At 58.0% G+C, this 27,070-nt stretch overlaps 1 protein-coding gene across 3 annotated transcripts in view; it reads right to left on the bottom strand.

Moving 5' to 3' along the window:
• Positions 1-436: 436 nt before the first annotated feature.
• Positions 437-27,070, bottom strand: part of SEMA6B (semaphorin 6B) — a 70,701-nt gene continuing 44,067 nt past the window's right edge. For 2 of the 3 annotated variants that reach the window (XM_057541663.1, XM_057541665.1), the window contains 16 exons: positions 12,585-12,734; positions 12,322-12,445; positions 10,615-10,675; positions 10,420-10,482; positions 9,911-10,012; positions 9,408-9,498; positions 8,945-9,064; positions 8,040-8,128; positions 6,328-6,545; positions 5,342-5,473; positions 4,956-5,105; positions 4,358-4,540; positions 4,123-4,269; positions 2,903-2,980; positions 2,716-2,774; positions 437-2,299 (listed from right to left, as the gene is read on the bottom strand). In XM_057541663.1, the coding sequence (XP_057397646.1) occupies positions 1,395-2,299; positions 2,716-2,774; positions 2,903-2,980; positions 4,123-4,269; positions 4,358-4,540; positions 4,956-5,105; positions 5,342-5,473; positions 6,328-6,545; positions 8,040-8,128; positions 8,945-9,064; positions 9,408-9,498; positions 9,911-10,012; positions 10,420-10,482; positions 10,615-10,675; positions 12,322-12,445; positions 12,585-12,734 (2,672 nt within the window). In that variant the 3' untranslated portion in view covers positions 437-1,394. Of the gene's footprint in view, positions 2,300-2,715; positions 2,775-2,902; positions 2,981-4,122; positions 4,270-4,357; positions 4,541-4,955; positions 5,106-5,341; positions 5,474-6,327; positions 6,546-8,039; positions 8,129-8,944; positions 9,065-9,407; positions 9,499-9,910; positions 10,013-10,419; positions 10,483-10,614; positions 10,676-12,321; positions 12,446-12,584; positions 12,735-13,966; positions 14,217-27,070 lie in introns of those variants that run through there. The other variant, XM_057541664.1, reaches the window with a different exon arrangement.

The raw sequence follows: 27,070 nt of genomic DNA, 5'->3' as shown, positions 1-27,070 counted from the left end.
TCACCTCCTCTGGCAGGCTCTCCTCAACTCCCCCCCCCATACACAGTCACCCCCTACCTAACACATTATCTGGCTTTTTCTTCATTACACATATCGCTAATTCAAATCAAGTCCTAATTTGCTTGTATGTGGTTGGTCTTCCCCATTAGGCTGCGAACTCCATGAGGACAGGGGTCTTTGTTTCCACACAGTGGCTGGCACACAGTAGGTGCATAATAAATTTTTGCTGAGGGACCAGAGACTGGCCCCCATCCAGATGAAGACTGGGACCCCCGCAACTCTCCACATTTCCACACCCAGCTCCCCATCATTCTGTTTGCTGCAGTGACCCAGCCAGGACTCTCCCGGGTGCTCCCAACTGCCCCAGGCCAGGCCAGGCCACTGTCCAAGTCCCACCCCCAGGAGACAGAGCAGACCCAGAGCCTTGGGGGCCGGTGGTTGTAAACAGTTTTATTGACAAGGGGTTGGGGGAGGCAAACTCCAGAGAGGGTCCAGGACTCTCAGCTGGCCACTCAGCTGGCATGCATGGTCAGCTGGAGGTCAAGGGGGAGGTCACAGAGGACAGGTGGCATGGGACCCTCTGACCACCCTGGGGCCGTATTTACAGGGGGGCCCGCCCGCCTTCGCCATCCCCCAGACCGCCCGAGCCCTTAGACAGCCGCCAATACGACTTCTGGGCAGGCCGTCCCGACCCCCTGCCTGAAACCCCTTCCTCATCACCCCTCAAACTCCTAACCGGCACCTTGGAGACCCCCGGCTTTCTGGAAGCCACGGCATCGGCTCAGCCAACGCCCAGGCCGCTGGGGCCTCCGCGCTCGCACACAGACACGCACACCGCACGTGGCCGCCCCCACGCACACGCCGCAGCAGCCCGCGGGCACACGTGCACGCCTCCCTCCCCTTCCCGGCCCCTTGCACACGGACACGGCATGCACACATACACACACACACACACACACACACACACACACACACGCCGGGGGCCGGGTCGAGGAGGAGCCTCTGGGTGGGGCGGGGGGGGGAGCTGGGGTCTGCAGATGTGCCCCCTCCCCTTCCCACCGCCAAGCCCCCGGCCGCCACCCCGAGAACGGAGTTGTGCAATTGGTTAGAAAACTGCAAAAGAAACGCAAATTGGAAAACAAACCAAAAATCCACGCGCAGAAGGTCAACCTCAAATCCACAGCACATTCCGCCCGCCTGCCCCAGACCGCCTCAGGGTCTTGCGGCCCCGGGGCGTGGCGGGGCGGGGAGCCGAGCCCCTTGTGCTTCCGGGCGGCAGAGGGCGCCCCCCACCCCTCGCGGCTGGGCCGGGGGTCTGAGCACCCACTCGGAGCTGGCCCGGTCTCTCGCTCCTGGTTCCCGTGGCTGGCACCGCCGAGGCGCGCGGCCCCGGCCTAGGGCACGGGGGGCGCAGTCCTGTCCGGGCCCCCGTACGAGAGGAGGTGGGCCAAGTCCGTGCCGGGCCGGGCGTGGCGGCCGCGGGGTCGGGCCTCGCCGCTGTTGATCGTGTGCGTGCGGCGCAGCGCGGCGGCGGGCGGGGCGTGCGTGCCCGGCCTCCGGAGGCTGCCGGTGGGCGGTGGGCTCCAGGGCCGAGGGATGCCGTCGGCGGCGGAGCTCGGGTCCGAGGAGCCCGTGGGCGCCGACACCACCCGCCGGCGGTCCGGGCTGGCGTGAGGGGTGAGCGGGAAGTCGCCGTGGGAGGCGCGGCCGGGCCGCGCGACGAAGAGGCGGGCGTCGGGGGCCGGCTCGCCGGGCGCGAGGGGCGGCTCGGGGGCGCGGGCGGGGGCCAGCAGCAGGAGGGAGGATGAGACGGAGGCCGTGAGCAGCGCGTGGCCGTGCTCCCAGGCGCGGGGGCCCAGGGCGTGCGGGTGCGGGGTGGGCAGGCGCTTCTGGGGCAGCGGCGTCTGCTCGGGCGTGGGCAGCAGCCCCGAGTCCAGGTCGTGGGGGCCGCCCTGCAGCAGCGTGGCCTTGGCCCACCCGTTCTGCATCAGGGGCGCCAGCAGGGCCTCGGGGGGAACCCCGGGCCCGCCGCCGCCCCCGGCCCGGCCCCCGGGGCCGCCCGCCCGGCGCTCGCCCAGGCGGCTCACGCTCAGCACGGCCTCGCCACCCCCGTGCGCCAGGATGGCCTCCTTGTCCTTGCGGCGGGCCAGCTCGCGCCGCTCGCGGAGCCCCACATACCAGCCCACGCTGAAGCCGGACACCACGGCGCCCACCACGAAGGCCGCCACCGACGACGTCACCAGCAGGTTCACCGACACCAACCCGGCGCGCTCCTCCGAGAGGCTGGCCCGCAGGAGTCCTGGCCGGGAGGGCGGCGTGTGAGGGGCCCGGCCGGGGACGGTCCCCTGCGCACCTCTCGCGGCCTCCGGATGGTCTACCCACTCAATGTCTGTCTGCTTCTCTGCTTCGTGGCGCCTCTCTGACCCTTTAAACGCCCGTCTGCCCATCTCTCTGTCCCCTGGCATCTGTCTTAAAGTTTGTCTGCCCATCTGTCTGTCTCCTGGTCTCTCTCTCTCTGCGGTCCCCAGCGCCCCCTCGCCATCTGTCGGTCCTTTTCCCTCCTCCCTACCTGGAAGTGGGGCCCCCTGCCCTTCCCAAGCCCTGACGGAAGCCAGTACCGCACCCCCGCCGTTGGGCATGGGCGGCAGAGGGTGTGAGAACCCTGGAGGACCAGGACTCCGAGTCCCCAGGCCTCCTCCCCTCTCCCCGACTTACCTGTGCAGTCCCCTAAGCCTGAGGTGCTGGCCCCGGACACGTCCTGCTCAAAGGTGGCTCTGATGAGGGCAGGGGGGCAGAGAGGCACAGTCAGCAGAAACCCCTCGCACAGAGCTGTGGTTGGGGGGGGACTCCCGATCATCACGTGGGTCACATACCCGCCCCCCACCTCCCTTGTCCCCAGTACCTGGTGCCAGGGCTGAGGAAGATGCAGGAACCATCCGGGGCCCAGCCGCAGTAGGGGTCCTGACTGCCAATACAGTGCCTGGAGCAGACAAGGGACCCGGAGGGCAGATCAACCACAGCCCCTTCTGAGGCACCTCTTACTGTCAACTCTGGGAGTTCTCAAGGCACGTCTTAGCGGTGGGGGCTATTCCTTCCCCATTTTACAGATGAGAAAACTGAGGCTCAGGGAAGTTTACTTTTGCCCAAGGGACAGAGCCAGGGTTGGAGCTGAGGCAGGCTTGCCCCTGAGTCTGTGCTTTGGGTGTGTGCTATGGCATCATTATTGCCAAGTCGGCGGGCACAGGGTCGGGTGCTCCGTGTGAAGGGCACACTGTGAGTCCAGAGATGTGGCAGTGTTTTATCTGCATGTGATCTTCCCACCCATTTTATTTACTTTATTTTATTTTTTGGCTGTGCCACGCGGCATGTGGGATCTTAGTTCCCCGACCAGGGATTGAACCCGTGCCCCCTGCAGTGGGAATGTGGAGTCTTAACCACTGGACCGCCAGGGACATCCCTCCCACCCATTTTGTCTTTTTTTTTTTAATTTTAAAAAATTTATTTTATTATTATTTTTTATTTTTGGCTGCGTGGACTCTCTCGTTGTGGCACGTGGGCTTAGTTGCCGTGCTGCATGTGGGATCTTAGTTCTCTGATCAGGGCCTGAACCCATGTCCCCTGCATTGGAAGGCGGATTCTTAACCACTGGACCACCAGGGAAGTCCCTCCCACCCATTTTAGAGGCAGACAAACAGCTGTCTCCCTGGTCCCCAGCTTCTGCTCCTGCTGCTATTAGAAATGTCAATCACATCCCATCCTGCTCTGCCCATAGACCTCCAGGGCTCCCACCTCACTCCAGGGGTGGGGGAAGGAGCCCAAGTACTCCCCACAGCCCACAGACCCTGCACGACCTACCCCCCGCCCCGTCCCCTCCCTGACCTCCCTCCTCCCTCTCTCCCCCTCGCTCATGTTGTTCCAGCTACACAGGTCCCCTCTCTGTTCCGCCAACACACCAGGCCCAGTCCTGCCCCAGGGCCTTTGCACATATTCTGCCCTCTGCCCTGCTCATCGTTCAGTGAGTCAGGATGCTGTTGGGGCCTGGACTTGAACTTGACTCTCTCCCTCTTCCCGTGCTCACCTCCCCTCACTTCCCCTGCCCACAGCTGGCCCGGGAGTACTCACTTCATGCATCCTGAATATTGCTGGCAGCGCGCCACGGGCACTCGGACCACACAGCGGGGGAAGGCCGCCAGCAGGCCACCCGAGGCCGCATCCAGCTCCAGGCTCAGCAGCCGCTGCCCTGCCTCGCCACCCCCAGAGCGTCCACACCTGGGGGTGAGCAGATTGGTAAGACTCAAGGGGCACGCCCTATCTCCCTGCCCACTGGCCCTGTCCCTTGACCTCTGCCCGGCCTCACCTGTCCGGCCGGTAGGTCTCAAACTCCTCCAGGAAGACACTGGGCCCGGTGGTGCCCGAGGCACTGGCGTTGGGCCAGACAAGGAACTTGAGGACAGTGCCCGCCTCAGAACCCAGGAAGACGACAGTCTGGTTGCCCCAGGGGCCGGCGCCCACGTCCACGGCCACTCGCGTCAGCTGGTACCTGGGGCCGGGGTTGGGCAGAGGTCAGGCTGCCTCCCAGCCCCCTGGGGTCCTGGGCACACTCAGAGACTCCACCCACGCCCGGCAAGGTGGACATGGGCGTGGCTCCAAGGGGGCACATCATGGAGAGAAACAGACCCCCAAACCCGACTCCTACCTGGGCCTGCCTGTCTCTCTCCCTGTCTCCCTCCATCTCTCTGTGTCAGATGGTCTCTCTCTCCGTCTCTCTGTGTCTCCCTCTGTCTCCATCTTTCCGGGCAGCCCCGGAGCCACATGCCCAGCTGTCTTGAGTGTCCGGCTCCCCTCCTTGTGTCCAAAGTTGGCCCTGTGCTCCCTCCTTGCCCACCACCCTGGCCAGGGCTCTCCTTCCCACCCAGGCTCGGCCACCAGGACCCCGGCCCCGTGTAGGGACTGACCTCATCAGAGTCCGAACAATCCAGGGCGCGTGGCCCAGTGAGGGCACTGCCTCGTCCATCAGGGGGTGTGTCTTGACGAAGTTGAGGATCTCGTCTGGGAAGGCGCTGGAGGCATTGTACTGCATGCCGGGAGCCGCACAGCACCCGGGCCTGGGTGGGGACGAGGGGGTGGTCAGGGTGGACATGGAGGCCCCCACATAGGGGCTCTGATTCACCAGGGGACCTGCTGCCCTGCCCAAAGGGCCTCGGTTTTCCCCACCTGCATAATGGGTACAGCTGAACTCGGCAACAGCTATTGAAATAACTAACTGCCTGGAAGTCCCAGCCCTTGGTCCAGGATCAGGATCCTACCCAGGCACCCGTCTCAGGGTCGAGGGGGCTCTCACCGGGGCCGTGGCACCTGGTCCTCCGGCACGGGTGTCCAGATGGACTCAGGGGACTTCTGCTCACGGAAGCGGCCCTCAAACACGGCAGCCACCTGTGTCATGTCAAAGGCGCAGACGGCCGAGCCGGGGATGCTGTGGGTGGGGGCAGATGAAAGGGAGCAGTGAGCCTGGTTGCGGGGGGGACTGCCCTGGGCAAGCAGGTGGAGGAGTGTTTGTCCTCCGGAACTGTCACATGTTCAGTTACCTGGGCCAGAGGTTGCTGCCCCCCCCCCCGCCCCCCCCCGTCCAATCCAGTCACTCCACCTGCTGAACGGTTCTCAGACTGGATCATAGTTCAGCCCCTCCACAGCCACCCGTGTCCAGGCCCCCCCTTGTCACTTGCCTGGATATCCAGTCTCCCAGGTGCCACTCTTGCTCCCTTTCAACCCATTCCCCAGGGAGTTTTCCAAAAATGCAAACCTGACCTGGTCCCTCTTCTGCTCCTTACTCTCCCATGGCTCCCTAGTGCTCTCAGGATAAAATCCAGGCTCCTCCCCACAGCCCGTCACCTCCCTGTCCTCATATCCTCCACTCTCCCCCTTGCTTCCCTCCACGCCAGCCACACGGGCCTCCTCCCTATGGTTTAAACATAGCAAGCTCATTGCAGCCTCAGGGCTTTTGCACAGGCTGTTCTTCCAACTTGGAATGCTCTTCCCGCTTCTTCCATCTCACAACCATTGATGCCTCCTCCAGGAAGCCCTCCCCGACCCCTCCTCCAAAGGCAGAGGATGAGGACGCCCCCCCCCCACCCCCATCTGCCAAGTTCTGGCCAAAGGGCCTCAGAGGGTCAGTGTCTGGCTTGGTGCCCCCTGGCCTGGGACCGAGGCCTCCCGGGAGTCCAATCTTGCCCAGTGCAGGACCCAGGGAATATGTGGTGAGGTAACATGGGAACTCTATGCCCGTGCCCACCCGGTGCTCCCAGTCTGCTCCCGACGGTGCCTGCTGACCTGTTGCTGGGCGTGGAGAAAACAGCGAGGACCACGGGCCGGCCCCCCAGGCTGACCACGCCCGTGACGGCCCGCAGCACGTTGAAGTAGAAGTGGGAGTCCCCCGGCACCGAGCAGTTGAGCCGTGCCTTCAGGAACGACGTCCACTGCTTCTCCAGCACGCGAGGGGAGCCGCCCACATCATTCTTGCACACCCGGGCCACACGGGACACCACCACCTGGCACGTCAGCAGGCGGGGGGGGCGCCTGAGCCCTGTGTTCCGCAAGGCCTGCCCGCAGGTCGCACTGCCCGCTACCCAGGATGGGATGCAGGAGCCTGGCCCCGGGTCACTGTGGGTGCCCCAGCCAGTCACCCTAGCCCCCTGAGCACCAGATTCCCCAGCGAAATGTGGGGATGACGATGATCACAGCCACCACGACAAGCATAATCATCATCGCTTCCACTTACAGATCACTCACTAAGTACCAGGCACTTTATCCTCCTCATCTCTCACGTTCCTCCCAAAGCTCTACAGAGGAGGGCCTACTGATATCCCCGTGGTACGGAGGGGAAACTGAGGCACAGACAAAGGAAAGTGACCGAGGCCCAAGGTCACACTAGTAGTAAGTGGCAGTCTGTGCACTTAAATGTCTCCATGGATTGAGGGATGGGATGGATGTATGGATGGATTAGTGGATGGATGGATGAATTTGAAGGAGACAATGATGGACAGTGAAGATAAGGAAGAAGGAGATAATCAACTGATGGATGAATGGGTGTGTGGATGAATGGGTGGATGGATGGATGGTTGGATGAGTAAATGGGTGTGAGTCCGCATGAATGGATAGATGGGTAGATGAACGGGTGGGTGGATGGATGGATGAAAGGATGGATGGGTGGACAGATGGATAGATGGATGTGAGTGTGGATGAGTGGAGAGATGGGTAGAGGAATGGATGAATGGATGGATGGAAAGGCAGATGAAGGAGGTAATGACAGATCAGTGGATGGGTGGATCCATGGGTGGATAGAAGGTTGAATGGAGTGGATGAGCAGGTGATGAGGAGGAGATGGGATAGATAATTGGATTATGGAGGGGTGGGCAGGTAGAGGGAGAGATGGATAGGAGATGGATGAGCTGATCAGTAGGAGGATAGATCAATGGATGGTTAGGTGTATGAATGGATGGACGGGTAGGTGTATGAATGGATGAAGAAGTCAATGAGTGGGAGGTGGGTGGATGGATATATAGGTGCATGGAAGGGTAGATGAGTGGACGGATGGATAGAGGATGGCTGAGTCAGGGGGTGGGCGGATGGATAGATAAGTGGTTTGATTGGAAGTGTGGGTGGGCTGAAGAACAGATAGATGGGTAGGTGAGAGGGCGGCTGAGTGGGAGAGTGAGTGGGCAGACAGATGGGCCGTTGAGGAAGGATGGATAAATGATGGTAGATGGGTGGGTGGACGGGCGAACAGCAACGGCACTGGGACCGCATTCAGGGGTGTATCTGACTCCAGACCTGGGACCCTCACCCAGGGCTGCTCCAGAAATGTCTTCAAGCCCCAGGGGCCTGGACCCGGCTGGAGTGGAGGGCCCTGAGGACCAGAGGGACCCTCTTGCCCCAGGTGGAGTTTCATGGACCCACCTCTGCTCCCCACTTCCCGAGACCAGAGCCTCTCAGCTGCATGCCCCACTGCCTGGGCCTCTTTGGGAGGGGAAATAGGGCCCTACCTTTTCCAGGTAGTTAAACTCCATTGCGATCTCCCGGAAGAAGAAGTAGATATGGCTGCCCCACTCCACCACGTGGACGAAGTAGGGCTCTGCAGGAGAGGAGGGGCCAGAACTCAGCCCGTGACAGGAGAAAGGGAGTCTCTGGGGCTGGGAACACAGTAGCCTGGGTGGCTGGCTGCTTTTACAGTGAAGGGGGGAATATCAGCTGATTACCCAGGCAAAATAAAAGAGACCAAAGTTTTGGGGGTTTTTTGGAGGGGGTAGGTGTCAGAATCCTAAAATCACCGTGTCTTCTTTCCACAGACAGCAACGTCTATTATTTTGTCACCCTCCTCCCTCATGTGTTGAGCTGAGCTCCTACCATAACCGCTCGTGCTGTTCCATTTCGGGTTACTAAGCCACCCATTTCCAGCAAGTTCTACTTTAGATCCAACTTAAATCTTTCCTCTAACTTTATCTTCAAAGAGGCTAGTAGGGGCTTCCCTGGTGGCGCAGTGGTTGAGAATGTGCCTGCCAAGGCAGGGCACACGGGCTCGAGCCCTGGTCTGGGAAGATCCCACATGCCGCGGAGCAACTAGGCCCGTGAGCCACAACTACTGAGCCTGCGCGTCTGGAGCCTGTGCTCCGCAACAAGAGAGGCCTCGATAGTGAGAGGCCTGCGCGCCGCGATGAAGAGTGGCCCCCACTTGCCGCAACTGGAGAAAGCCCTCGCACAGAAACGAAGACCCAACACAGCCAAAAATAAAAATAATAAATAAATAATAAATTAAAAAAAAAAAAAAAAAAGAGGCTAGTAGGTTCCAAAGATGATATGGGAGTTCCCTGCCTGTCTCCTCTGGGACTGTTATTCTGGTGGGGGAATTTGATGAATGTCAGCCCTACCAGGTCTGCCCCTATCGCCCCACCTTTGAACCACTTGGAGTCATGTTTCACGGTGCGCAGAGTGGGCCGGTCCCCGAGGCTGCGGTAGATGACGGTGTCGATGGCTAGGAAGTCGGTAACGGTGGCTGTGAAGAGCATCCCTTCTGGATAGGGGTGAGTCAGGGGGAGGCAGGTGAGGGATTAGATCATAGAGGCTGGAGGCTGGGTGGGTCAAAACTTGACTTCAAGACTGAGCCCTGAGCCTAAGTGAGCCCTAAGCCCCAGGCTGAGCCCCAACCCTGCCGAGGCCCTGACTTCAGGCTGATCCCCAACTCCTCCGCTCATCCCCAACCTCGGCTGAGCCCTGCCCTTGAGATTCTGCCTGTTTCATAGCTGGAGAGATGGTTTCCCAGCCACCTTCTAAATGACCTGACTCCAAGCGTGTGAAATGCCATGTCTTGCTGGGGACTGGGGCCCCATCAGATGGTCAGAGTTGGGGGCACTCACCAGAGAAGAGGGCAACATTGGCGTGTTTGGGGTCGTATGGGCAGCGGGCCATGCCGCTGATGTTGTCCCCAAGGGGATGCAGTGTGTCCATCTGCAGGGGGGACAGGGACTGAGTGACAGAGCTCCTGTCTATACCTAGCAGCCCCTGGCTCCCCCAGCCACCCCCTCCAAGGGGAATCCTGGTGCCACCTTGGATGTTGTGTGACTTGGTCAGTCATTTAACCTCTCTGGGACTCAATTTACTGATCTGTAATAAATGGGTCTGAATCGATCCTAATTAATCCTATAACTGGTTTGTAGTTTAAGTTGCTGCAGCCTGTACAGGCCTCCTTTGGAAGCCTCCTCTGGAGCTCCGGGTGAGGGGCCTGGGAGGGCATATCCAGTAAGGCTTCCTGTAGGAGATGATGTGGCCTGGGGATAGGGCATGACCAGTGGAGGGCCGGTAAGCAAAGGCGTGGAGGTTGAACCTGGGGCAGTCAGGGCTTCGAAGAGCGGTGACTCACGCTGTAGTTGGCACACACGGGGTTGAAGGCATTGGAACCACACACGAAGAGGGTGGATTCGTCCCGAAGTAGAAGCACCTTTACAAAATTTCGACACTCGCCCTGGATTGGGGCGACGGGAAAAGAGAAGCCAGGGTGGGTGTGGTCACGGGTGTGGGCGGGGCCAGGGCAGAGGCGGGGCCTGCAAGGAGGGGCCAGGGATGTGGGCGTGGCAAAATCAGGGGGCTAAACTAGGACTAGGCTGGGGGCGAGGCCATGACTAAGGGAGGGGCCCAGACAGGGAAATAGGGCACTTGAAGGGGTGGAGCTATGGCAAGACGAGGGCTAAGGGCAAGGCCACGACTGAGGACCACTTTGGGGGCGTGGTCAGGCTCTGGGAGTAGCCATGGCAACACCAGGGCCCCGGCTTAGAATGAAAGCAGATTTGCCCTGGGGGGTGGCCAGGACGGATTGGGGCATGGTTGGAGGCATGGCCAGGGCTGATGGAGGCGTGGCCAGGGCCCACTTACCTCCTGCTTGCCCTTCATCCGACACACGTTGATGTCGCTGGGGTTGGAGCGCCAGGTCAGCTTCTGGGACACAGAGAGCTGGTGAGGTGAGCGGGGTCCTTGACAGCCCTAGGAACCCTGCTAAGCAGGCCCGAATCCACCTTGCTCCCCAGCTCAGTGTCCGGGCCCCCCCTCCCGCCTGCACCCCCTCCTCACCCGCTGGTACCGCAGCTCCATGGACGTGGGGGGCTCCAGCTCCACCCGGTACAGGTTGTCCCTAGAGGAGGGGTGTAGTTAATGAGATCGGAGAGCCTCCCCCCCTCCCCACTATTCTGGCAGCAGATGTGAGGTCCAACACGTGCCAAACAGGGGCGTGCCAGCGCCCCTGCCACGTGCAGCTCCGCATGTGCATGCCCTAACACGCCTCCTCGTGCCCTAAAGTGAGCCACGGGTTCTAGCACACCCCACATGCCTTACCACGCCACCTCACGCTTACACACCCCATGGCCTACACCCAACACAACGCACTGTCTGATGCCTTTACATCCGCTGTCCCCCCCTCAGCACCCCTCGGTCTCCCCCAGGCTCTCACCCCTCCCCCCATGCCGCAGAAACTGCCCTAATCAAGGTCACTGGCCCCTGTTAAGTCCAGCGGTCACTTCTCTGTCCTCCTCCCTCTCTCCACAGCGTCTCCCCTGGCCAGTGCACCCTCCTCCTGAGAACTCCATCCTCACTGGGTCCCTGGACCCTGCACTTGCCTGGCTTCCCTCCCACCTCTCCGGGCCCTCCTCTCTCGCTGGTGGGCCCACACCTGGGTCCTCTGGCCTCTTCCCTCCCCCATCCACACCCCTCCTGGGCCGCCTTGTCCACTCTCAGGGCTGGAACCACGTCTCTGCCCGGATGACACCCACAGTCCTGTCTCCAGCCAGGGCCTCCCCTGAGCTCCAGATTTGGGGTCCAGCTAACCCTCAGGGTCTCCACGAGGGGGCTCAAAGGTGTCTCATACTCTGTCTCACACTCAGCTTGGCCACACGGCACCCGACCATCCCCCAAATCTGCTCCCGCCCTGTCAGCCATCTCGGCTGAGGCAACTCTATCCCCACGACGTGGGAGTCACCTTCAACTCCCTTCTCCTTCCCTCCCAATATGTCACCTCTGCCTTCAGTATCTAGCGAGGGCTCACCCACTTCTCACATCCTCTATGACCACCACCCTAGTTCAGCCCCCATTACTGCCCACCTGGACCAGCATTGTCCCCTCTGCCCTAGTCTAGTGGCTCCTGCCCTCACCAGTACAGTCTGTCCTCCCCCAGCCGCCACCGGAGGGCACCTGTGAGCACCTGAGTCAGGTCCTGTCCCTCCTCTGCCCACAGCCCTCCAGGGTCCCACCTCCCTTGGGGGTAAAAGCTCAAGTACCCCCCTGCAGCCCACAAGGCCCTGCCCTCCCTGCCCCGTCCCCTCCCTGCCCTCCCCTCCTCCTTCTCTCCCCCTCACTCACTCTGCTCCAGCCACACGGGCCTCCTTGCTATCCCTCCACCATGCCAGGCAGAGTCCGGCCCCAGGACTTTTGCACAGGCTGTGTCCTATGCCCTGACTTCTCCCTCTCCCCCAGATTTCCTTATAGCTGGCTCCTCATCATTCAGGTCTCAACTCAAATGTCACCTTCTCAGAAAAGCCTTTGGGGTGCCACTTCAGCACCCCCTCTAGCACCCAGTGAATTTTGACCAAACAGCTGTCCCTACCTGGTAACACATCATAGCAAGCTCTGGGCTCCAACCACACCCAGAGTTCAGCACCCTTAAAAATCACACCCCAGGGACACACATTCACACTCCAGCCAAACAACAGGCCCCAGCATGCAAACCTCCCTAAAATGCTACCACCTACTCCCCCACACCTCACCCTGCCCGACAGTCCCTCGTACCTGTCCCCGATGAAGAGCGTCCTGTTGACCCGCAGAACCCGCTGGATGTTGAGGTCGTCGGTGCCCTCTGCGGGGGTCAGGTGTCCTGGCCCGCTGCCCACGAACACGGGATAGTGGTTCAGGTCTGGGGGGAGGGTGAGGAGGGGTGTGATCCAGGGCCAGGGTGAGCCTGGCCTGGTGAGCCCCCGGGGGAGGGGGCAGCAGTTCCAGCTGGGGAGCAAGACCCTCCCTCGGGACTCCCCCTCTCCAGACCCCCCACTCACAGTCCCTGGGGGCCACGCTGAGTGGCGGCGGCTCCTCGGGAAAGAGGCCGTGGGAGCCTCCCAGTAGCAGCAGCAGGAGCAGTAGGGCCGGGCGGGGAGGGGGCGCTCGCGGGGTCCGCATGGCGAGGTCAGGGCGACAGGAGGTGACACCTGCGAGCGAGGGGCCATGCGGTGAGCCGTGTGGCTTGCAGTCCCCATTGCTGCCAGCAGAGGGAGCGCGAGAGCCGCGGCGGCGGGGACCTTCAATTTCCAGAAAAATTCCCCATTGGGGGGGGGGGTAATCATTTAAAAATAACAACAATCATGGCAATAACAACACCACCACTTATTAATTACCAGAACAACTTTCTGACCACATTTTAGTGAAATCTCAGCAACCGGTTTCTAACAAAAAATGGATAATCATGAGAATATTTATTTTACAAATTAAATGATTTTAAATTAAAAATTAATAATAATAATAGATAAACAGGGACTTCCCTGGTGGCGCAGTGGTTAAGAATCCGCCTCCCCAAGAGGGAAGAGATATGGGGACATATGTATATGTATAACTGATTCACTTTGTTATAAAGCAGAAACTAACACACCATTGTAAAGCAATTATACTCTAATAAAGATTAAAAAAAAAAAAGAATCCGCCTCCCAATGCAGGCGACATGGGTTCGAGCCCTGGTCCGGGAAGATCCCACATGCCGCGGAGCAACTAAGCCCGAGTGCCACAACTCCTGAGCCTGGGCTCTAGAGCCCACGAGCCATAACTACTGAGCCCATGTGCTGCAACTACTGAAGCCCGCGAGCCTAGAGCCCGTGCTCCGCAACAAGAGAAGCCACCGCAATGAGAAGCCTGCGCGCCGCAACGAAGAGTAGCCCCTCCTCACTGCAACTAGAGAAAGCCCGTGTGCAGCAACGAAGACCCAACACAGCCAAAAATAAATAAATAAATAAATAAATAAATAAATTTATTTTTAAAAAACATTTCAAAACATATATTTATAAAAAATTCAACCTCAAAACATATGTTTTAAGAATTCTTAGAATTAAAACACAAAAACCTTAAAATGAAAGTCTCAAAAAACAAAAATTCAAAGGCTCTTGGAATTTTACAAACCACAATCTGGGAACTGCAGTTCTTTAGAATGCAGAATATTCTAGCTGGCCAGGGACCTCAGAGGCCCCGGTAAGGTATCTGACTTCCTTCCCGATAACAGCCTTTCTGCCCTCTCCCGGAATACCTCTGTGACAGGAGCCTCACGACCTCTTCAGGGGGCCTGTTTCCCGCTCCCGCTCAAGGGAAGTTGAAGAAACTTCCAGGTGTGTAGAGTGGAGACCACCCCCCACCCGTCCCAAGTGATGATCTGGTGGGCGGTGTGAGCAGAACTCACCCTCTGGAACCCAGCCCTCCACGCCCCTTCCAGAAGGAGTGCAGTCCGGAGGCCCCAAGAAGACACCCGCAGCCTCCGGGCAAGCCCCGTGCCTCAGTTTCCCCGTCTGAGCAGCAGGTACATCTCCGAGCCCTGCCCCAGCCTCGGGGTGCGGGGATCCCGAACCCGTGGAGGTGGACGCGAGGCGGGAACTTTGGCCCTGGAACGCCTGCCTCTGAGGATTCAGGGCCAAAAAACAGGAAGGCCTTGCGTGCAACAGCGGAGTTTCCTCTCTGTGACCCTGAACTTCCAGGATTTGTGACTCAGCGGACGCCAGCATCTCACGTGTGCGCGGATCTGGCTCTACTTCCTTAAGAGTTTCCTTCCCCGGCTCCTCCCCTTCTTAGTAACGTCCCGTGGCTCCCAGCGACCCCCGAGCCAGGCCCCAGACACTGCATTCAAGACCCCCAACGGGATCACCAGCCCCGCTGCTGCCTACCCGACCCTACATGCTTCCTCCCTACAACACCTGCCGGGGCACCCCGCCTCTGGTGTTCTGTCTGCTCTGTGCCTTCTTTTTCTTTTTTAAAGATTGATTGATTGATTGATTGATTGATGTATTTATTTACCTGCCGGGGCACCCCGCCTCTGGTGTTCTGTCTGCTCTGTGCCTTCTTTTTTTTTTTTAAGATTTATTTATTTACTTGTTTGTTTATTTATTTATTTATGGCTGCGTAGGGTCTTTGTTGCTGGGCGTTGGGCTTTCTCTAGTTGCGGCGAGCGGGGGTTACTCTTCCTTGTGGTGCGCAGGCTACTAATTGCAGTGGCTTCTCTTGTTGTGGAGCACAGGCTCTAGCTGCGCGGGCTTCAGTAGTTGCGGTGCATGTGCTCAGTAGTTGTGGCTCGTGGGCTCTAGAGCACAGGCTCAGTAGTTGTGGTGCACAGGCTTAGGTGTTCCGCAGCATGTGGGATCTTCCTGGACCAGGGCTTGAACCCGTGTCCCCTGCATTGGCAGGCGGATTCCTAATCACTGCACCACCAGGGAAGTCCCTAAACATTTTTTTTTAACATTGTGGTAAAATGTATAACAAAGTTTGCCATCTTAACCATTTTTTTTAAAAAAAAATCAACTTATTTATTTATTTATTTATTTTTGGCTGTGTTGGGTCTTCGTTTCTGTGCGAGGGCTTTCTCCAGTTGCGGCAAGCGGGGGCCACTCCTCATCGCGGTGCGCGGGCCTCTCACTGTCGCGGCCTCTCCCGTTGAGGAGCACAGGCTCCAGACGCACAGGCTCAGTAGTTGTGGCTCACTGGCTTAGTTGCTCCGCGGCATGTGAGATCTTCCCAGACCAGGGCTCGAACCCTTGTGCCCTGCATTGGCAGGCAGATTCCCAACCACTGCGCCACCAGGGAAGCCCCATCTTAACCATTTTTAAGTGGCACTAAGTATATTCACATTCTTGTGCAACCATCCCCACCATCCATCTCCAGAACTTTCTCATCTTCCCAAACTGAAACTCTGTCCCCATTAACTGACTCCCCATCGCCTCCCCCAGCCCCTGGTCCCCACCATCTACTTTCTGTCTCTATGGCTGTGACTCCTCTAGGGACCTCAGATAAGTAGAATCAGACAGTATTTGTCCTTTTGTGTCTGGCTTATTTCACTGAGCATCATGTCCTCAAGGTTCATCCATGTTGTAATGAGTGTCAGAATACCTTGACTTTTTAAGGCTCTGTAATATTCCACTGTGTGGATGGACCACGTTTTATTTATCCATTCACCTGTTGATGGACACTGGGGCTGCTTCCACCTTTTGGCTGTTGTGAATAGCTATGAACGTGGGTGTGCAAACATTTCTTTGAGACCCTGCTTTCAATTCTTTTGGGTGTATATGCAGGAGTGGAATTGCTGGATTGTATGGTGATTCTATGTTTAACTTTTGGAGGAACTGCCATGCTCTTTTCCACAGCGGCTGCACCATTTTACATTCCCACCGGCATTGCCCATGCGTTCCAATTTCTCCTGCCAACGCTATTTTCTGTTTTATGATAGCAGCCATCCTAATGGGTGTGAGGTGGTGCTCTGTGCCTTTTACCCCATGTCTTATCAGAATAATATTTAACTTCAGAAACTTCAGGACAACAGCTTCCACTCGTGGGCCATGCAGCATTGTGGTGAGGGGAGGGGCTCCAAGGCCATAAGGGTTCAAATCCCAGCTCTGCTATGTACATGCTGTGTGACCCTGAAGAGGTCACTCTACCCCTCTGGGCCTCAGTTTTCTCATCTGTGAAATGGGCATGGTAACAGTATCGACCTCACAGGCCTGTGGTGTTAGCAAAGTGCCTGGCATGCTGCAGGTGCTCAGTAAGTGCTAATTATTATTATTATTGTTGTTGCTGTTGGTATATTGAGTATCAGAGGCCGGGCTGGGTGGTTTCCAGGAATTGCTTCATGGAGACCCCTGATGGCTCTAGTATGGTTGGTATAACGTTCAGCCCATTTTGCAGATGGGGAAACTGAGGGGCTGATTGAGGGGCCACGACCCACCAGAGAGGATGTGGCAGCTGGATTGAACCCAGGGCTCTCTGCTACCAGGATTTTGCTCCTGGGGGTTGAGCGTACGAATGGTCATGGCAAGATTAATAACCACCCGTTCCGTCATCCCTCAACCCAGTGAGGCCAGCAGTTATTTAACACCCGGTTCACAGATGGGAAGACTGAGGCCCCAGGTCGGGATGGGACCTCACGGCTCATTTTTTCTCCTGGTTTTCATAACTTTGTGATGCAGCAACGCGGGGCTAGAAGGCTGTTCCTGTCCTCCCTCTGTCCACAGCTGCCCCCAGCCCCTCAGAACCACCCTGGGAACCCTGAAATCCAAACTGGGCTTTTCTTACCAGCCCCGTTGTTCCTGAGCCAAAGACAAGGGTGTCGGCCTCCCAGTCCCTCCCCTGCCCTGAAGGCCCCATAGCCCAGCTCCCACCCCCTACCTGGTCCCCTGGTTTCCAGTCCCGCCCCTTCAGTATCCTCCTCAAGGTAGCAAAGGAATCTTTCTAGAACCCAAATCTCACTTGTTTCTTCCCTGATCTAAACCAGGGTCTCTCCCCTTCGGCACTGCTGACATTCAGGGCCAGGTCATTCTTTGGGGTGGGGAGGCTCTGGGCACTGCCAGGTGTGGAGCAGCATTCCTGGCCCCCACCCACTCGATGCCAGGAGCACCCCTCAATTGTGACAACCAAAAATGTCCCCAAACACCACCCAGTATCCCATGGGGGGCAAAACCACCCCCAGCTGAGAACGTCTGCTCTAAACCCTTCTATGGCTCCCCAGTGCCCTTGAAATGAAGTCCCCTCCCTTCCATCTCCAGCTCTGAGCATCTGCACATGCTGTTCCCTCTGCTTGGAACACCTTCCTCCTGCTCCCAGTAACCTGGTGAACACGCTTGCTCATCAGGTCGCAGACATCTCCTCCAGGAAGACTCCCCAGATCAGCCCGGATTGACTTCCTCTGGGCTCCTGCCTGCCTGTGCAGGAGGGCCCTGCTCACCCTATCTTCCAAATGCCTGGTTAACTGTTCATCTTCCCCACTGGACTCTGAGCTCCCCGAGAGGGTGGGACTGAGTCTGTCTTGGCCACCACTGTGTCCCCACTGCCCAGCATAAGGCCTGGCATACAGTAGAAGCTCAATAAAGAATAAAAGTAGGGCTTACCTGGTGGCGCAGTGGTTGAGAATCTGCCTGCCAATGCAGGGAACACGGGTTCGAGCCCTGGTCTGGGAAGATCCCACATGCCGCGGAGCAACTAGGCCCGTGAGCCACAACTACTGAGCCTGCGCGTCTGGAGCCTGTGCTCCGCAACAAGAGAGGCCCGTGCACCGCGATGAAGAGTGGCCCCCACTTGCCACAACTAGAGAAAGCCCTCGCACAGAAACGAAGACCCAACACAGCCATAAATAAATAAATAAATAAATAAAAATGAACCTAAAGTTAAAAAAAAAAAAAGAATAAAAGTAGCAAACACCAAGCACTTGTGATATGCCAGGCACTGTCCTAAGGACTTAAATGAACTCATTTGATCCGCACAACACATCGGAGAGGTGGGTGCTGTGCCCCTTACACAGACAGGGAAACTGAGGCACAGAGAGGCGAAGTCACTTGCCCAAATGGAAACGGTGGAGCCAAGACTGAAACCCGCTCAATCGACATTTGTTAGTTTGACGATCATGCAGAGCTGAATCCCACATGCTCTTTGGGGGAGTCTGGGTCACGTCGGGGCCAACCCACTGCACCTGGCCTCAGTTTACTCCCCTGACCTGGGGTTAACGGAGAGGTGGCACCTCTCCCACCCCTCCAAGACCATCTGCTTCTCTCCATGAAACTCGAGGCGTCTCTGCCAGCAGCTGCCCGGCGCCCACTTGCCCAGAAGTGGCCCCACCGCCGGCCCTGGCACCTGGTCACTGGGAGCCGCACTACCTCCCAACCCCGGGGCCGGGCGTGGGGAGCTGCATGGCCAGCGTGTGCACCCCTTGGCATGCAGGGCACCCATGCATCCACGTGTCTGTCTGCCTGCAGCCCTGGAGACGTGCATCCATGCACTTGGGGGTGGGAGGGACGGTCATAAAGAGATAGAGGTCCACCCCCAGCCGGGAGGGCTTGCGCTGTGGCACGGCCTCTCTGCCTGACCTCCCAACCGTCACTCCAAGCCTTGGTACAGTCCCACTATACAGATGAGGAAACTGAGGCAGGGATGGAAACTCCCCCCAGGCCACCCGGCTTCACCCTCCCATCGACCTTCCCAGGTACCATATGGCCATAGCTACTCTAACTTCGTCAAAAGTTCAAATTTCCTTCTGGAACATTTTTTCCCACCTGGCCAGGGCTACCTGGGCTACCCCAGGGCTTCAGCATACATTTTAGGATCAGCTGGTAAGTTCCAAAACAAATAACATAAAACATAAAACCTGTTAGGATTTTCACCGGAATGGTGCTGAACGCATAGACCAAATCGATCTATTGACGGACAGGCTCCCTGTCTCCGCTAATGGCTCAGGCACCCCCCGGGAGTCACCCCCCACCCGGAACTCCCTTCAGCACCGGCGCCTTCTTTTCTCACCCTCACATCCAATGCCAGCAAGTCCTGTGGGGTCTGCCAAATTCATCCAGAATTCTCACCCCTCACTAGTCTGTTCCCTGGTCGGCCCCCAGCACCTCCTGCCTGGACCCCACAGTCCCCTCCACCGGTCCACAGCTCCCACCCTTCATCCCCACAGTCTGTCCTCCCCGCAGCCGCCACCAGAGGGCGCGCGTGAGCACCCGAGTCAGGCCCCGCCTCTCTGCCCCCAGCCCTCCAGGGCTCCCACCTCCCTCCCAGTAAAAATCCAAGTCCTCCTGGGGCCCACAAGACCCTGCGCGACCTGCCCCGTCCCCTCCCTGCCATCCTCTCCTTCCTCTCTCCCCCTTGCTCACTCTGCTCCAGACACATGAGTCTCCTCGCTGTTCCTCCAACACACCAGGCCTGGTCCTGCCCCAGGGCCTTTGCACGGGCTGTTCCTCACTCCTGAAAGCCTTTTCTCTCAGATACCCACATGGCTCCCTCCTTATTTCAGGTCTCCACCCCCAACCGCTGGACTCTAGCAACCCCTTCCCTCCTCATGCACCCACCTCCCACCTGAGGTCCAGTGTCACACTCTCAAAGGGTCCTCTAGACACTCTGTTACTTCGAATATGGTCCTTGGACCCCCAGCAGCAGCAGCCTCACTTGGGAGCGGTTAGAAATGCTGAGTCCTGGGACTTCCCTGGTGGTCCAGTGTTTAAGACTTCGTGCTTCCACGGCAGGGGCATAGGTTCGATCCCTGATCGGGGCAGTTCCACATGCCGTGAGGTGCAGCCCCCTCCCCCCCAAAAAAAAGTCTACACGGGATGCCCTCTCCTCCAGGAAGCCTTCTCTAACTGCCTTCCCTGGGGATCTCCGTTTCCCCGGGCTCCCCCAGCCATGACCCTGCCCTCGGCTCCACCCAACCTCACCAACTTGGGCGCATCTATGACCAGCTCTGGCTCTTTGTACCCCAAATTGGAAACTATTCATTCACTCATTGGATGAGCAATTACTGAGCACCAGTTGTGTGCCAGACACTGTTCCCAGCATGCGGACGCAGCGATGGCCAAGACAGTTGCAAAGCCCTGCCTTTGGGGGGTTCCCAGTCCAGTGGGGAGATAGGGGTACACGCATTACCAAAAAACAGAACTCAGCTTCTGACAATGATATCGAAGCCTGAAGATGAAAATGCAGAGAATGATGGAGAGTGATGGCAAAGGGTCTGCTTTGGATGGTGGTCAGGGGACTTCCTGAAGAGGGAACTGAAAAGGCAAAGCCCTGGAGGCTGGAACCGTCAAAGGAACAGCAAGGAGATGCCGATGGGCGCGGAGGCTGCCATATCATAAGAGAGGAGCCCTGGGACTTTCCCCCTTTTCCAGACAAGACACAGAGCCTCAATTTTCTCATCTGTAAAATAAGGCACTAGAACAGGGCCTGGCACACGTGTTTACTCTCTCTGAAATGACCTTGTTGAGTGACCTTGGGCCAGCAGCTTGCCCTCTCTGGGCCTCTCCATACCACAGCAGGTGGCTCAGTGACCCCAGGCCAGGCTCGGAGCCCCTGTTTCTCCATCTGCTGTGGCAAGGATGGGGGCAGGATGCCCGTCTCCAGTTCCATGGAAGGAGCTCCTGTCAGCCTGGCCGCCCCAGGATTCCAGCTCCGGGGCCCGGCGTCCCTGGGGGGATCAAGTAACCTGGCCAGGCAGCCGGGCCCCTGCGTCGTCCAGGTCTAGTTACCAGCTCTGCTTACAGCTGCCTCCTCCACCTGCCTCAGTTGCCCCCAGCGCAGCCCAGCCGGGCTCCGGGGCTGTCTAGGAACTTGGCAGAGTGGCCAGAGGGAGTCCCTTGGGGCCCAGGCCACGGGGGCGCTGAGGAGAGGGGCTCCCTCGCCCCGCAACGTTTGCACCACGCTGGTTAACTCGTCCCTCCCCAGCCTGGGAGGCGGCCAGCACATCCCCTTGGTCCTCAGCCTTACCTCCCTGTGTTCTCGGTTCCCGGAACCTCAGCTTCCCCATCAGTGACTTGAGCATGATAACCATCCCCAACGGGTTATCAGGATGGGTAAATGAGCTCCAGATAGTAGGTGCTTAATAAATATTGACTGCTGTGCAGCCTAGGGTTACATCCTTCCCCTCTCTGGGTTTGCTTCTGCCTCTGTAAATCAGGGATGAGAACATTGGCTCCATGGGGGCAAGGGGTCTGGTGCACAGTAGGCACTCAACACATACGGGCTGAATGAATGTCCCACAAAAAGATCCAATTTATGAAAGAGCTACAAGGATCTGTTTATTCCAGACTTCCTGAGCACCTACCGTGTGCCAACATGGCCGGGGATTCAGCCCTGACCAGGATCATGCACAGAGCTGGGCATGCAGTAAGCACCCAATTAATGCTGAGCATCTCGTTTAAAGATGGTGCTCAGAGTACCCGAGCCAACTCCCCGGTGCACCCCACAGCAGCCCAGCAGGGCAGGGATTTAAGCTAAAATTTGATGAAGCTCCTACTCTGTGCCGGCTGCTGGACCAAGCCGTTCACATGTTTGAACTGGTTTCCTGCCCACGCCAACCCTATGAGGCAGCGACCAGCACCATTATCCCCATTTCACAGAGGGAAAAACTGAGGCTCAGAGAGGTTAAGACACTTGGCCAAGGTCTCACAGCACAGAAGGGTGTAGTTGGGATTCGAACCCAGGCCACGTGGCTAAACTGCCTCTTGCTGACATTTACCGGGTGCCCACAATGTGCCATCTGTCAACGAGGCTGCACAGCCTAATTGAACATTTTGCAGGTAAGCAAGCAGAGACCCAGAGAGAGGCTGCCCCAGTGCCAGGCCACTCAGAGAGCCAGTGGGGAGACCAGGTGGCAGAAGCAGGACCTTGAGTGGGGGACATGGACAGGTCCCCGGGGCTCCCAGCCAGACAGACAGGGGGTGCTCCTGGGTAATTAATTTTAATCACTGTTTGGAAATTGGGCTGCCAGGAGGCAAATCGGAAGCAGCAACTTGTAATTAGGAATAGGGAAGGGGGGCGCTGCTTTCTTGGTGATGCGGCGACCATTCCGAGGAAATTAAAGTGTCATTTATACCCAGCGGGTAATTAGGGGGCCTGGGAAGGGGCCACTTGAGGGGGCTGGGGGCTCCTAGGGAATCCAGGATGGCGCTGGGGCTTGGGGGTCCGGAACCCACAGATTCCCAAGTGGGGGGCCCTGAGCCGGCCTGGGGGCAAACGTACCCCGGTCTCAACCACAATTTGGAGGAAACACAGAAGAGCAGGGTGCTGCTCTTGGGACCCGGCTTTGGGGGACAGAGGCGAGTAAGGCTCGGCTCTAGGGGGCTCCACTGTAGGGAGGGCAAACAGATCTGGTCCCCGCCCTTGGGGTCCTCGATCTGGAGGAAGCAGAAGCTGGTGAGCCCAGCCCCTCTCACTTGGGGTTCTGGGAGCCCTCCTCTCCCCGAGGCTGATCCTCCCAACCAGAAGTCCCCCAGTCACTGTTCCTCCCTAGAGGCCCTGTCTGGGAGGCCACAGGGATCCCCAAGTGGGATGAGACCAGAAAGGCAGGTCTGGAGGGGGACACCGCTGAGCGACGCTGGGCGGGAGGCAGGAGGGGCCGTGCCAACTGCTGCTGGGAAAGGAAGACCTGGCGATGAACTTGAAGAAGACAAAGGCGGGAAATGGGTCCTGGGGGATGGTCCTGGGGTCGTAGCGGACCACAAGTCCTGGTGAGTCAGGGCTCAGGAATGGTGAAGATGCTGGCAGAGTGACGTGGGTTCTAGGGGCTGGGACGTGAGAACTGTGCATCAATGGAGCAAAACGGTGAGGGGACAGGGGCCCCCGTTTTGCTGGGTGACCTCGGGGAATTTGCCACCCCAATCTGGGCCTCATTTCTTCCCAGACCCTGGGACTTAGACATTCAAAGGGGAATAACAGCAAACATTTATAGAGCACCTATTGTGTTCCAAGCCCTGTGCAAAGGGCTTTGCAGAAAGTACTGGTGGGGTAGGTAGGAGGGGTTTCCTCACCATTTTACAGGTGAGGAATTGTAGGCAGCTCAGAGTGGGCAAGTAATATGCCCAAGGTTGCACAGCTAGGAAAAGGCCAGACTGGTTTTTGAACCCAGGCCATATGGTCCAGACACCACACTCTTAACCTTAGTACTATGTGCCCCCAGAGAAAGGGGCTCTCAGTCCCCCACATCTAGCAAGTCCAAAATCTACCCTGATCCACCCACTTCTTTTCCCCTCTACTGCCTCACCCTGGCTGGCCCCCATCATGGTTCATCTGGACCAGCGCAGACCCCTCCACCCTGGTTCCCCAGCTCTGGCCCTTGCTGCCCACAGTCTGTGCTCCCTGCAGCAGCCAAAAGGCACCTGTGAGCACTTGAGTCAGGCCCCGCCTCTCCTCTGCCCAGAGTCCTCCAGGGCTCCCACCTCACTGGGATAAAAGCCCAAGTCCTCCCTGTGGCCCACAGGGACCTGCATGACCTGCGCCGTCCCCTCCCTGCCCTCCTCTCCTCCCTCTCTCCCCCTTGCTCACTCTGCTCCAGACACAGGGGCCTCCTCACTGTTCCTCCAACACACCAGGCACGGTCCTGCCCCAGGGCCTTTGCACAGGCTGTGCCCTCTGCCTGGAAGGCTCTTCCAGTTCTCTGCATGGCTGGCTCCTTTTCATTTTCCAGGTCTCAGCTCAAACACCACCTCCTCAGAGACACCCTCCCTGACATCATCAGCTAAAACAGCCCCGCCCTTCTCAGTGTGATTGTCCTCGGGGCACTTGTTATACTCGATTCACTTTCTTTCCTTAGTGTCCATGTTCCCATCTAGTGTGAGCTTGGCAAGGGCAGGGCCTGGTCTGCCTTGGTCATTGCTGGGTTCTCAGCACCTGGCACATAGTAGGCAGTCATTAAATATCTGTCAACTCATGAAATGAGAGCAAAGACCCCACAGCTCTCAATGAGATCAGGACCAGAGGCCACAAGCTTCTGCTTTTCAAAATTATTCCTTTTTCGGGCTTCCTTGGTGGCGCAGTGGTTAAGAATCCGCGTGCCAATGCAGGCGACACGGGTTCGAGCCCTGGTCCGGGAAGATCCCACATGCCGCAGAGCAACTGAGCCCGTGTGCCACAACTACTGAGCCCACATGCCACAGCTACTGAAGCCCGCGTGCCTAGAGCCCGTGCTCCACAACAAGAGTAGCCACCGCAATGAGAAGCCCGCGCACCGCAACGGAGAGTAGCCCCCACTCGCCGCAACTAGAGAACGCCCGTGTGCAACAACAAAGACCCAACACAGCCAAAAATAAATAAATAAATAAATAAAATTTATTAAAAAAAAAATTATTCCTTTTTCTAGAGTAAGAAAAGAACAGGTCCAGACCTGGCATTTTCCCTGCATCCTCTTGTTTAAATGTTCAACCCTAAGGGAGAGAGAATAGCATCCATGTTTCACAGATGGGGAAACTGAGGCTTAGAGAGGGGACATGAGGGGGTGAGTGAATGAAGAGATGAATTCCAACCCAGGTAAGTCTGCTCCAACTGTTGTGGCAATCTCTAAAGACAAAAATTCAGAGGGGCTGTCTCAACTGCCCCAGGGGATTCTAACTGGGCCTTCAGGAAAGGGAGAAGGTTCTGAAACTATCAGAAAACACGTGGTTTCCCCCTGGTGAACTCCTACACATCCGTCATGGTCTTAGCGGCAATGCCCCTCCTCGATGCATCTTCTCTGATCCACCGGGAAGAGCCAGCTTTCCTCAGCCCCATTTTGCCCCAACTCTGATCCCATGTAGCCAAGAGGGCCAGGGTCTGCCTGTTTCCCCTCCCTGAGCCTGGAAGACCCTTGAGGGCCAACCAGGCACTAGAGCTAAATCTCCCTCTCTGTGATCCCAGCATCACCCAGCCCAGGGCCAGGCACACAGAGGCCACTGGGAGCATCTGTTTAGTGACTGACCTCCCCTACCTCTCTGGACCAGGTCTTCCCCTGGGCCCTCCTGAAAACCCATGTACCCACAATCCTCTCTGGGATCCTGCAGTTGGGAAGTTCTCTCCTAGGTCAGCTCTTGGAAGGCAGGCTCAGCCTGGGACAAAATGCATCCTGGGAAATGTAGTCCTCACTAGACTGGGCTTCCCTTCCAGCAGGCCCTGGGGCTACCACCTTTGGACCCTGGGGCCAGTGAAGGAGCTTCAAGGGTGGCTGGTAGGGGGCCACCCCTGTATCCCTGCCCAAAGAGATGGAAGAGGGGTCCTTGGCCTCCCAAGTCACCTCCTTAGCGCATTCTAATGCCTGCCACTTCATCTGGACATCCCTCAAGGGCAGGTGATGAACGACTGTGATAATAAGAGAGAATTATGTGGCTCAGGCCCAGACCTCTCAGGCCACACATCAAACCCTGGCTCTGGCAAGCCAAACCTACACCGATCACAATGGTGGGGGTATCTAGCGTGCGGGTCTGTCCCCTGAAGCCGACTCCTAGATAATTTGACCACGGGATGTGGGGCAGGCGGCCAGGGCCCCCTCCCAGGCTGCCATGAGCCTCAGTGTCCCTGTTTCTGCTAAATGAGGCCCCACCCACGGTCAACCCCAATCACCGCTGGGTCTTGGATGAATCAGTCTGAGAATCTGCAGCCCCTTAAATGGCTAAGAATTTTGGAATCACTGTATCCTAAACATTTTTCCAGCATTCTGGAAAACCTGTCTCCTGGTAGTTATCCTTCCCCACGGCTGCTCAAGGTCTGAAACGTGGCCCATTCCCTCCCCTGCTCTAAGATCTTCGATGGCTCCCTATTGCCCTCGGGATAAAGCCCGCTCCCCAGCTTGGCATCCGCGGCCCCTGTCACCTCTCAGGCCTCATTGTTTATTGTCTCCCACCCTTAAAATAGCCCAGTCACTCAGGAGTCCCCCAACACACCCCTCCGTGGTTTTCCCCACTGCTTCCTCCACCTGGAATCCCTGTCCCCCTCGCCTCCTGGCAACCGCCTTCTCACCCCTCAAGGCCAGTGCCAGCATCCCCTCCTCCAGGCAGGGGGGATGCTGGCACTGGCATCCCTGCTTCCACCTGTCCTGACCCTGGCTGAGTCCTCTCTGGGCTCCCCATCATCACCTGGCATAGGGCAGGGCACACAGGACAGGGCCACACCAAGGGTCAGTTAGGGACACCCTCCTTCCCGGGAGATGGGCAGCGACCAGCACATCCTTCAGCCCCGCGGGACCCAGCTTACCTGTCCCGCCAGCTGACGTCAGGGTCACCTTTGCAAGGACAGTTTGATTTCTATCTTCCTGGTCCAGCCCCCGGTAACCCCAGCAACTCTCAGCTCAAGCCCTGGGCGGCCACTGCAGATGCCAAACCCTCCTGCAGCTCACATCTCCAGCACCTTCTTTGACCAGAGGACAGAAGTGAATGGCCCCTCCCTGGTGACTCAATACCTCCGCTGGGAGTTGTGCTCTCACCTCAAAGCAGAGGAGGCGACAGGACCCTTAGGCCCCATGGGTGCTCAGCCCTGGCAGAAGGCAGGTGGGGACTGGAGGGAGAGGTTACAAATCCAGGGTATTCCTTGGGACCTCTCTCTGCCTTATCTCCCTCCACTCAGGTCCTAAAACCTTCTGGGGAGATCGCAGCCCAGAGAGGGCTAGAGACCTGTCTGAGGCCACACAGCAGCACCCCTCCTCTCAGGCCCCAGCCTTCTCTATGATGTTTTTTTTTCTTTTTGGAGAGGGGTGGGGCATTGGAAGCTCCAGGTCTAATTTCTGCCCTGCCCAGGTTGGCTGGGTGGGGGGCCGGGGTTTCCAAGGAAACCTTTGGGCTGGCATTTTGGGTTTCAGCAGATGTGGAGGCTCCTTTCCCCCTTGACCCCATCTAACGGCCCCAGCAGTGGAGAGGCCTGGCTTCCCTCTCCACCCATTCTGCCGCCTCCCTGGGCCTCAGTCACCCTGTCTGTTCTTGGGAATGGGCCAGTTCAGGGTGGACACACTACAGTTTAATGAGTCTCCTGCCAGGCTGCCACCTACCCGATATCCAAGGTCCTCTGTGCCACAGGGACCCCCCAGCTA

Source organism: Balaenoptera acutorostrata, chromosome 2 (assembly GCF_949987535.1).
Source record: "Balaenoptera acutorostrata chromosome 2, mBalAcu1.1, whole genome shotgun sequence".
Taxonomy (NCBI): domain Eukaryota; kingdom Metazoa; phylum Chordata; class Mammalia; order Artiodactyla; family Balaenopteridae; genus Balaenoptera; species Balaenoptera acutorostrata.
This window is presented reverse-complemented; position numbering and strand designations above follow the sequence as displayed.